This window comes from Equus przewalskii, chromosome 16, assembly GCF_037783145.1.
Source record: "Equus przewalskii isolate Varuska chromosome 16, EquPr2, whole genome shotgun sequence".
Taxonomy (NCBI): Eukaryota; Metazoa; Chordata; class Mammalia; order Perissodactyla; family Equidae; genus Equus; species Equus przewalskii.
The window spans coordinates 9,105,897-9,118,177 of NC_091846.1; the positions used below are offsets into that span (position 1 = coordinate 9,105,897).

The following is a 12,281-nucleotide window of genomic DNA, read 5'->3' on the forward strand; positions in this document are numbered from 1 at the left end:
CTTTGAACACAGAATTATCCACGTCGTTTCTGACATTTTGTAAGCTATTTTTGAGTTTAGAGTACACGTTGCTCCCTAGCACTTAATTTCCAACATAAAGCCTTTTGACAAGTTTGCCAGTTTGTCAAATAAGTTTTTGGGGCAAATCAGTGCTCCAAATATTTGTTTTAAAATAATCCTTACAACCCTACAAAACAGGCATTCTTATTCTATATACGAAAAAACTGAAGCCCAAAAATGAAGTAACTTGTTCAAAGTCAGCCGGCTTGAAGGCAGGCCTGACTCCAAAGCCCTTCTCATGGTATTCTGAAAGCTGAGGACTGAGTGACAATATCAGTCAAAATGGACTGTTAACAGATTTTTAAAAATGCTTCTGAGTAGCACACAAATTAGCGGAACTCAGTTAAGTGATGCGCCCAGAGGAAAACACACTGAGATAAGGAAGGGGGACATGGGGGCGCCAGGCTCGAGAATGCTGGAAAAACGATCTGATCTGGCAGACAACTGAGAAGTGAATAGACCCCCCATCTCGTTATTAGACGGAACGTCTGCACAGTCTACAGGCAGCACCAACTGGAGCCTGAGACTCCCGCTCCGCTTACGGTCAGCCGCTGCTCCCCTCCAGCGTCTGTTCCCTCCTGTAAGTACAGCAGTTTCTCTCACGACACTGCAGACTTCTCTACACCAAAATGAGGCTCAAGAAATGTTTGTAGACAATAAAAATCAGACTGAATGTGTGATAACTATACCTTAAAACCAGTTAGATTCTCTGCCCAAAAAGACTCAAAAACAAATCACTTCCAGAGCCACTGTAAGAAGTGTGTGTGTGTGTGTGTTTACCTTACTCCTTTTTTATTGCTTGAATCACTGGAGAGATTGACATTTTCTTTTCCCAAGTGTTCATTAACCACAACTACATTAAATTTCTTGAAAGTTGTTATTTTGAAAAACAGGCAGAACATAAAGAATAATATTAAAGGACAAACATTTGACAGCATTGTCAAAGACCATAAAATAGTAAATGAAATCTGTTTTCATATTCTAGTACTGGTTTAAACGTTACTATCTAAGAACTAGATGTTTCTCACTTAATTTCGTTCCTGCACTCTTTTAGAAGACATCCTCCTCCCGCCCCCCCGTCTGTGAAAGAGCTTCATATATGGCACGGTCTTCTGAAGAAGGCACAGCAAGCGGACAGGACAGCAGGGATAAGCCAAGGGGAGCCACAGGCAACCACCCACTGCCCACATCCAAGAAGTCCACCCCACGAGGCCAGGGGAACTGCCTGGAGAACGGCCGTTTTGTTTTGACTGTAACTACAGCTTATATACTCTTCTCCCAAGCCTTCCTCCCACACCTAGTCACTCTGGCTGACAAGTGACTATATCACAAACTGGTAATGGAAAAAAAATGAAGACACGCCTGCGACAGTTACCAAAAAGGATGGTATGAAGGCACACTAAATTTTGGTTGTATCACTTCTCTTTGATTTTGGTAAAATATAGAAGAATAAAGGCTGGCACAGTGCTGATTTGACTGAAGAATGTAATAAAATAAATTGAAGGAAAAAAGAAAAAAGTAGTAGAGAGATAAAGAATAGGAAAATACACGAAAATTATGAATAGAAGTCATTTAAAAAAAGGAAAATATTCTACAACTGATGAAGAAAGTTTTAATTTCTTTTCACATTAAACATTGTTTACCACAATCAGCTAACAGAAATTACTATAACATTGGTCAAGATGACATAAAACTAAGGATAAATGTTTGTTATGAGAAAACCTCAATTAATGTGAATGACGATGTTAGATATTATTTTTCATGAGAGGATAAGATACAACTTATCTTGAAGAGAAAGCAAATAATTCAGATCAAGGAGACATGCTGAGGTTTCAATAAAGAAGAAAAGCTTTGCCTTGTCCAGAACACTTAACCAAGTCTAGGGTAATTTAGGTAAAAGAGGTCAGCGAGACAGCCCGCCCCGGGCAGGGTCACAGCTGGGACGCACTATTTACAGGGCTGGGGCTCCGCAGCGCAAGCCTGGGGAAGGAGCTGCGACTTCTGGCAGAGGGGCCTCCAACAGGAGCCGTGGATGCGGTGTCAGACTGTAACCACCAGGCAGTCCACGGAGCTGCTGTGAAGGGAGAGCTGACTATTTTCACGTATACATATTAAGGCATCTAAATTTTTGGTGTTTTCAGTATATAATTTTACTGCTTTTTATTCTTTTTTTCATTTTGCATAACAATGATATTAGGTATTAAATGACAATTCTTTCTCTACTAATGAACCAGTTTCTCCATTTTGCAAACTCTAAATTGAGGTCTTGTGAAAGGGAAATTTATAATGTGGGAACACACAGAAAAATAGACTGAAAACCAATAGAAAATATCTTTAACTATCATAAAAATTCAATCATAATTAACTGATAGTCTTTAACTTTGGAAAGACAGAAGAGTAATTAGAATTAAAATAGGTATTAAAAATAATTACCAGTAGTTTGCTTTACAAAATAAGAATAGAGCCATAAATGGCTTAATTGCCCAATTAAGTAACTACCAGAATCTTTTTTAGTCAACACTAACAGAATTCACATTTGAGCTAGTCAACAAAGCATATAAATATTTAACATCTCTTGAATATAACATTTTAGTGATAACAGAGACTACTAATTCTATCCATTGTTGTCACTGTGCACAAATTAACCAGGTTAAATATCAAAGATACATTGTGAATACTCCTGAAACTAACAATAGAATATGAATTAAACAAATTTTTAAAAGATTCAGAAATAAAAGTAAAAAACAATTTTAACACGGATGAGACAGTGCTTAAACAATTATCGACCTAATCAAGACCTTTAAAATTACTGCCGAAATGCACTACAATGTTTTCTTTAATTTTGTTTACAGAAAGAATCTATAAGTACAAGTTGCAGAAAGAAAATGTTTAGTGCTATTTACATTCATTTTAAAACTCTGGTCTATACAAATTTAATTCTGATCAGTATGAACAATATTTTCGTAGATCTACTGCATATAAAGCCTTTTCATCAAAGCATGAACAATGAATAAAACAACCTGATTACCTTGAAAGAATTTACATGTAATGTTTGTAAGGGTCATGGACGCTTATTTAAGTACAGAACATAATGTCAGCCTGCAACTTCATTTTTATAAAGGCTAAAGTTATTTATATGGAATATTATTCTCTATACTACTTGCCAATCTATATTTAAGTTCTATAGTTAGGTATTTCATAAGTTTTTTTATTAAATATATTCTACACATATTTGTAATTTCATCCAGGAAGAATTTCTTCCTAGTGAAAAAATATAAATCTTTTATATTTTTACAGGTTTAGATGAAACTAGCTCATGCTTTAGTGCTGTGCAAATTGTTTTTAGCATATCGATTTTTAAATTATTGGTACAAAACAAAAGAATGGCATCTTTAATCATGTATGCCTTCAAAAATCAGCTTTCGATTTTAATACAATTGCAAGCACTAATACCAAATGCAAACTACATAAAGAAACAAAATCAGTTACTATGGAGAATTTTTTAATTTTAAGAATTCATCTGAACCCTCTAATGAGTAAATGTGACACTGGACACAGTTACTGATGAGCGGTAATCATGGAAAAATTCAACTTGCTGATATTCAAACATACACACTTGATCAGTAAATGAGGTTTTCTAACATTTCTGCACAACAATGAAGTCTATGAGTGACTGGAATTGACCCCTCCCACATTAAGGCTCGGAACGCACCCTCCTCGCTCGTTGTGCTGTGTGACAAGCACTCAGGTACTGCAGACGGAAGAGTGCGTGTGTTAAAGGAAAAACAACTCGTGTCATCAGCCCTCTGCTGAGTGTTTCAACAACAGGCACATTTTGTTTTCTCATTTGTTGCAGTGAAAATGGTCACACTCAGGTTAGTATTCTGTGCCAGTGCAGCCACCACGGCTGACTTTGGTAGAATTCACCCAACATTTTAGATTCTTTTCCATTTTTTCCTCTCCAGTTGGCCCAGTAATTAACTTCATTAATTGCTGAGTGTTTTCCAGTGTGGAATTGTATATATCATTATTTCTAGGTACCATAAATCATGTTATAAATTCTGCCGATGAAAAAATAATGTCAATCTTTTTTAGTGCAAACTGTATTTGGAACACTTTATCTGTTAGTTCTGGTGATGAAAATTTTTGTGGCAGCAAAATGGTTTCTGCTATGAAAGATAACTTGTTAATTCTTCCCCTGGAGATTGACTGCATTCAAAAACCAATATATTTTAAAACTGCTCAACATAACCAAAAATACTAGAAATAAAAATCATAGTGAAAAATGTTCTTGGTTCTTTTTCCTTTTATGAGCAAAGATGACAGTGTTCAAGTGGTAATTCCGTCCTATGGTCTACACGCAGACTCTTCCTAAAGGTTTCTGAAGCAATGCGGGGTCTCTTCTGTCCCCGCAGCATGACAGACAAAGACATCACAGCACACTCACAAACCGCATTTACAGGATGACGCAACAGTTACTCTCTCCAGTCTTTTCCCGGTTCCTCTGACCTAGGGAAAACGAAGAGAAGTCTCGTTTACAAAAATGCCCAAATTGGAGGTGTGGGGGAGAGGGGGGGCCTAAAAGAGGAACCCAAGCATAATAAGAAATGTTTTTTTTTAATGTTTGCATTTTTTAAATTAAAAAGCAATAATAAATGCTCTTTTAATTTTAGACTGTTTCCAAAATGTCTCATTATTTACTTAACAAGCTCTATTCATAAACTATGAAAACTTCCTTTCCCTCAGAAGGTCCAAGAAAAACGGAGCCGTTCTTGAACGCCTGTCTCTGTGGCTCAAGTGAGCGCTTTCCCAGCGCAGGGCTTACCTTGAGAGTTTGGCTCTGGCAACGTTTCTCTGGCCACCAAATGCATCACTGTTGTCTTGCCAAAAGGAAGTTTTAACGCTACGTGAAAAGGAGAAGACAATTCGTTACGTACACGTTAACCTATTGAAATCACTAACCAGAATTGAAAGCATTTAAGAAATTGATTGCTTTTTGTCTGACTTCCTCAAGAGAGCGAACTTCTTACCAGATGGAGCATCTCTTACAAAATGAAATTAGGTTAATATTATCAGAAACAATTTTTACAATTCAGAAATCATTCTTCCCAGTTATGGCCACTAGCTTGACATATTTTTTTTTTAAGGAAGGCAACAAGAGAAAATACATAATTGGTTAATATTGGAGATAATCTTTAGATAAGAAAAGAAAAGGAAGCAAAAAAAATTTTTTAAAAGAACACTTTTTCTGGATTAGGGAAAAGTTTAGATTAAGAGACATTTGTTTCTAATATGTCACCTAATAACTTTACTGCACCAAACAGGCTACTATAATGTAGAAGAAGGACAAACAATTTTAAATATTTATTCTCAACCTTGTATACTTCCATTAGGAAATAATTTCTTTAAAAGCTTACTTTAAAAGAATCACTATCTTGGCATTATTAATAATCACTGTTTTCTAATCAAGTTTTTCTCATTCATAAATAATACAAATTTTACTATGAAATATTTCAGATATAGAATATAACACACACCCATGTATTCATGAACCACTTAAGCAAACACAGACATCAAGTTTCACAGTGAATCGCTTTGCTACTCTGCATAAAATCAGAAGGAGCCGGTATATCGAACTTCCGGAGTTATCTCCATAGTCGTGGTTTTAGTTCCTTCTCTAATGACAAACTTAAGGCTTGAGACCACTACTCTGCAAGTCTGACCCTCCTGCTACCTGCTTTTAAATCTTGCTCTACAGGATGATGCTTAACACGTAGATTAAAAAAGATATCTTTAATATTAATAATATTTCATGTAATCAAGGTTAGTCAAGTTTGGGAAAGCTGTACTGAATTTAAAATGTACACATACCAAGCTGTGTATCACTCTCATACTAGCTTCTTGACTCTAGTAAGCCAGATCTGGGTTAAAAATTGCCTCTCTGCTACTTACCAACTGTGACATGGGTTGTGAGCGTGTTATCTCCCCCTCCCTGAGCCTTTGTGTCCCCCACCTAAGACTGGTTCTATCCCCTGCCCCTTAAGCTGCACTGATTAAATGAGATACGCCAAGGACAGTGCTTCGTGCAGGGCTTGGAACAAAGAGAGCACTCAGAGAATATACTATCACTGTGATCATCGTTACCCATCCTCACTTTGAGACAGCAAGGAAAACGGGTCTCAGAAAACAGGTAAGTGAACTGAGACGTCAGTTTAGAGAAATGTTGGGCAGGCTTGGAAAGCCACTGAGTGGCTTACTGTTTGAAGCTACAAATTTGATTGATGCGGACTATTATTTTTCTTTTCTATTTGAATTTTAACTAGCAACGGTAGATATTGTTACTAACAGCATCAAAGAAGGTGAAGGAAGAGGGATACAAGAACCTAAAATGCTTTCTCTTTCCATCACTGTGGATGCTTCTGCTGTCTACTATGACACTGTACAATATCCAGAACAGGTTCAGCCTCCACATAGAAATCACCCAGATTTCAATTCGGTAGTAGATTGGGAGATGGCGGATGGGGAGAAAGGGCATGCAGAAATCTGCATTTTTAAATAAGTATCCTAGGTGATTCTCATGCCTCCCCCTGAACCATATTTTGGGAAACACTGTTATGGAATGTACTGAAGATCAAACTTGTAGCTGATCTTCTTTATTCTCCAATTAGTAAGGCTGTTATCACAACTTTTCTTATAGTAGATTGCAATCTATGTAACTAAAGGTTATATATCAAAAAAGGGGATTCAGGACTATGTTTTAAGAAAACAGATAACAAAAAATTTAAACCTGAAACTTTTTGAACCACAAAATCTCAAGAGCGGCAGAGAATGCCCAGGTCTCCTGGTTTAACCATCCACATAATGACTGAACCCCACTCATGGCTGTATCCCCACTTCGTATTCACCCACAGCTTGAACGTGACCAATAACAAGGATCTTACTCTCTTCCCATGGTGGTCCATTCTTTCTTTAGGCAGCCTGGCATGTTCAAATATCCTGTCTTGTACTGAACAGAAATCTGTCTGCCTTTGATTTCCAGCTGTGGGTCCCAACTCTAATTCGCAGGGTTATACAGAGCAAGCCTCAAGCCACACAAAGCAAGCCTAAGCCTTCCATGCTAGCCGTTCAAATGTGAGGAGAGAGCTATGACCCTGTGTGCTGTCTCCTCTATGGTCCACATGCAAGGACACAGGAAGATGAAAAAGAAAAACTGTGACCAAAAAAATAAATAGCTGAATGTTATTCAACCTTTATCAAACACCCAGATATACTGATCAACTTGAAAGGCCTAAGTTAAACTCCTATGCTATCGTCTAAATCACTAAGGCCAGAGATGGTTCATTTCGTTTTTGAAAAGACTGACAGCAACACTGAATGACAATAACAACAAGTCAATCTGTTACTTAATCAAAAACACATTCCAAAAAAAAATACTGGTAAAAATTTATACTTTAATGGGAATGAATCAATAGGTTTGATTTTAACACAAATTTCATGATATTTAATATGAAGTTGGAATTTTGGGGCCACAACAGAAAGATAATTAGATTAAGCTGGAGGGAAAGGGCTCCCACAGATCAATACTCAAAGGGAAATGGAGTCTCAAAATTCATTCATGCAGTCAACAGATTAAATTCAGTGAACACTTATTGATCAACATTACAACAGCTTTTGAGAGTCACAGACAATCAAAAAGAGACTGAAACATGGCCCCATCTTAATGAATGTACAATAGAGCCAGGGAGCTAACAGTCAATTCTTATGTCAAGAGTGGGTCCACTTTAGTTAAAAAATTAAAAAGCTTTTTTAGCTATTTAAAAACCTACAAAAGACAAAAAAGCTGTATTTTAAATGGCAGATAATCTCTTAGTAGATAGCAGTACTTTCTGGACCAGTTATAACACTGCCTCATTGGTTATGCATGAAATTGTATCCTGAAATGCCCCACCTACTTGACATTGTCAGAGTAATCCTCCACTCCAGCCCGCATCACACAGTATTCGAATAGTGGACTTTATCTGTTTCTACTATGTAATACTTGAGCACCTGGATGGAAGAGATTCTGTCTTGTTCAAACTTCTTTCTCCAGTTGTTTAGCACAGTGTTGGCATATAACTAAATATACACTGAATGAATGAATGAAAATATTCCACGTTTAAGGAGAAACAGATTAAATATTTCATTGTTAGGTTTTGAGAAAAAAAGTCTGACTATATTTAAACAAAGATATATTAAAGCGCATCACTTCATTTGCCCACAAATTTCTAATTATTAGGATATATTTGAAATACATGTACTAAAAACAAAACCAGCCCTGCAGATGGTAGGAAACATGCCCCACAGGGGGCACTACCGAGCTTCATTTCTCCAATCATACGTAAAGAGCAGTGATGGCTAACAAGGGGTTTACTATGTGCCAGGCACTGCTTTGAACATATAAACTGATTTGACCCTCCCAACCTAGGAGGCAGGCACTACTGTTAGCCCATTTTACTGATGAGGAACCCGGGACACAAAGCACGTAAGTGACTTGCCCAAGGTTACACAGCAGTGAGTAGTGGAGCTAGGATGCAACTTGGACATTCTGGTTCTAAACTCTACTCTTTTGATCACTAACGTTATTGTCTCTCTAGCGTCACTCATTTATCTTCATTCTTGCATGACTAGCAATTATATCAGTTAGAGTCAAACTGAAAACATTCTTTCATTATTATACTTGAAAACCAATTACCATAACCTTTCTCTAGTTTGTGGGTCTGGGTTTAACTTAAAAATATCTAAATGGTATTATCCAGAAGTACAATAAAATTACATTTATAAAATAAAAGGTATGGATTCCTACCTCTCATGGGATAAAATTTATTTCACAAGGCAGTAAACACTTATCATAGTGCTAAAATTAAATTTAACAGAAAGTAAAATGTAAAGAAGTAGATGTATCAAAAAATAGGAAGAATTCATGTTGAGTTTGAAATTTTAATTTTTTAGTAAAATCAGATATTAGCATTTAAACCAACAAATGAATAATGCTGCCATAGAGACATTAAATCCCATTATCAAGGTGACTATTACCTCCTAATGTGACATTTCCATGCAGAAATCTTCCTTGATAAATAAGTCGTAGAATATTTGGACTGCTGACCTGCTCTTCTTCCCAGTCTGAAAAGAACCAGTGAACTTGTTAGGTATATTTCAACACAAAATTAAGATATTACTGCATTGTTCTAAAAATTCAGATGCAGGGGCCGGCCCCATGGCTGAGTGGTTAAGTTCGCACGCTCCGCTTCGGTGGCCCAGGGTTTCACCAGTTTGAATCCTGGGCGTGGACGTGGCACCGCTCATCAAGCCAAGCTGAGGTGGCGTCCCACATACCACAACTAGAAGGACCTACAACTTAAAAAACAAAAACACATAACTATGTACCAGGGGGTTTGGGGAGAAAAAGGAAAAAATAAAATCTTAAAAAAAAAAATTCAGATCCAAATCAGATAGAACTCATCAAAGAGGACACTTGGAGCTTCCTAATACTTGAAACAGTCACTACTCATGCGATCGCGGCAGCCTTGGGTCTTGCTAGTTCTTCTCATTAAATAGAACAACTGCAGAAAGGCACGTTTTTCCTACTTAAAGAACACTAAAACGTGCCAAAATAGAGTCCTAAAGTTTAAAATTAAAACAAATGAGTAGGAAAAATCTAATCCTAGGTAAAGAGAAATGTCATTTAAAAATTAATTTCAATTACCAGTAATTAATAGAGAATACTATAATGTTCCAAATATCTGTACCTGTTAAAATATATATTTGAGGCTAGAAACAACAGGTTTAACAAAGATTTTTGAAAGAATTAATATATTGATATAGAGAATAACAAAAGAACTCTACCTCAGTAAAATTGGAGAACAAAAATTTAAAAAAGAGAATAACAAAAAAAATTAACAGTGCTTAATTTGGATGTTGATTTATTACTTTATTGTCTTTTTGAAGCCAATTGGTAAACATTATAGAAGGCAAAACTTTAGTTTGCTTTACCCAAAATACCAGAAGAAACTCGAAAAATAACTTATATTAGAAGGTATTATACAAATATGAAAGCTAGGAAAGTGCACAAAGAAAATCAAAAGACAAACTGGTGGATAGGATGGGTAACAGAATATTTCACTTCAGCGTACCACTTACGTTATAGTAAAACATAGACACCACTCTTAAATAATGGTTTAAGGACACTGGTAGGGTATGGGATGATTTTCACTAGCTTGTAAACATCACAAGTTAAGCTCTGATTTTGATCAAGATTTGAGAATTCCACCATCATCTTTCTCAAGAATTTCAGTATGATGTGTTTATTTCCTATGGAAGCTCCTATAATCAGGAGATGATAACTGTCAACACAAAAACTAGTTTAAAATAGCCTAAAGAGTAAGTGATAGAAGAGAAAGGAGGTAAGTAGAAAACTTTTCCCTTTGCCATTTTTTTGAGTGTTCCAAATGATGAATACGAATTTGAGAAAACCAGTGCTTCTGAGTGACTCAGCACAATGGAAATCGGTATAGAAGAAAGGAACCTCAGTCATTTCTCCCGCTCCCACTGCCCTCTCCGCCAGCCCCTTTGTGCCTTTTCTCCTGTCCCTCTTTGCTCCTCCTGGCCTGCCTTTGCTGCCTTCTTGACTCTAGCGCTCTCAGGTCCCTCGTCTAGAAGAAAGATCAAACAAGCCTCCAACGCTTTAGTATGGGTTATACTTTGAATTCATCGCACACAAAATTATTGTTTACTAGAATATTTCTGGTCAAGATGTAAGATGTTGCAGAGATACAAAGACAAATGACAGTAATTATCTCATTCACAGGAAAAAAATTCTAGAAATATTTGTTTTTTTGAGATGTAGAAGCTTGACGCCACGTATTTCTTTATCTTATACCAAGTGCCATGATTTCCACGCATTTCATTGGTTAATACGCCATCTCCCTTGCCCTCTCAGAGGAGCTGAGATTGAGAGAGACCCGTGGAACAATGCTTGAAGGAGGAACTTTAGCTATTCCTCCTTCAAGTCACATATATTTAGCAGGTTATTTTTGGACCTCTGACCCAGTAACAGCTATGTGTCTGACTATTCCACCTATTAACAATATTCCACTAAACTGTACAAGAAAAGGAAAAGTAATTCCTTCCAAAAATATACTACACAAAGTATCTTTTCTACTGATTTAATATTTACTACACTTTTATTAGCACCAACAAATATTTACATTTGCTGACCTTTAGTGCATCATGCGTTACAATGTAGAACTAGATTTCTAATTTAAATATTTTTCATAAAATAAAAATTACATTATTTATTTTTATTCCCTGCATTGTCTAAAATTGCTGAGTAGAACTGGAAACCTGAGGAAAGACTGGGTTCAAAAACTTTTTTGTGAAAATAAGAAACACAGGGTTGTTGATACAATCCATTTCCAATATTGCTAGGTGGTTCACTCATTTAGGAAACTACTTATGGCAAAGACCTGCAATTGAGTCTTACCTTTGTTTACCATTAATTAGGATACTTTAAGGAATTAAAACTAATTTTAATATTTAAGATAAACAATTATGAAGGTAAAAGTATTTCTTTCATCACATTATAATGTTGCCCAAATAAAATAAATTTTTGAGAGGGATTACCCCTTTTTGTCTTGTGTATCTTTTCTACAATATATTGGATTGTCAAAGCTATCTGGACACTCCTCTCTCCGTCAAAATCACAAAAGTAACCTTTTATATCACACTTAGTATATCACTACTAGACAGGTATTTAAAAATGCTTTTCAGGGGGCTGGCCCTGTGGCCAAGTGGTTAAGTTCACACACTCCGCTTTGGTGGCCTGGGGTTTGCTTAGTTCAGATCCTGGGTGCAGACCTACACATCGCTCATCAAGCCATGCTGAGACGGCATCCCACATAGAAGAACTAGAGTGACCTACAACTAGCATATACAACTATGTGCTGGGGCTTTGGGGAGAAAAACAAAAAAAGAGGAAGATTGGCAACAGATGTTAGCTCAGGGCCAATCTTCCTCACCAAAAAGCATAAAAAAAAAAGAATGCTTTTCATACTGATAGTTATCTATCCTGTCTAGCTATGAAGAAAATCCAATAAGCAGGGAGCCCAAGTTTAGTCTACTTCAGCTTTTCTGAAATTCCTTCTTACCTATAACTTCTAGCTTCAGTCCCTCCCTGATTTAGGACC

At 36.5% G+C, this 12,281-nt stretch overlaps 1 protein-coding gene across 1 annotated transcript in view; it reads right to left on the reverse strand.

The window, feature by feature from the left end:
- Positions 1–1,658: 1,658 nt before the first annotated feature.
- Positions 1,659–12,281, reverse strand: part of UBL3 (ubiquitin like 3) — a 73,908-nt gene continuing 63,285 nt past the window's right edge. Inside the window, exons 3-5 of the mRNA XM_008517404.2 lie at positions 9,133–9,219; positions 4,886–4,963; positions 1,659–4,569 (exon numbers count right to left, since the gene is read on the reverse strand). Coding sequence (XP_008515626.2) covers positions 4,517–4,569; positions 4,886–4,963; positions 9,133–9,219 — 218 coding nt within the window. The 3' untranslated portion in view covers positions 1,659–4,516. The remainder of the gene's footprint in view (positions 4,570–4,885; positions 4,964–9,132; positions 9,220–12,281) is intronic.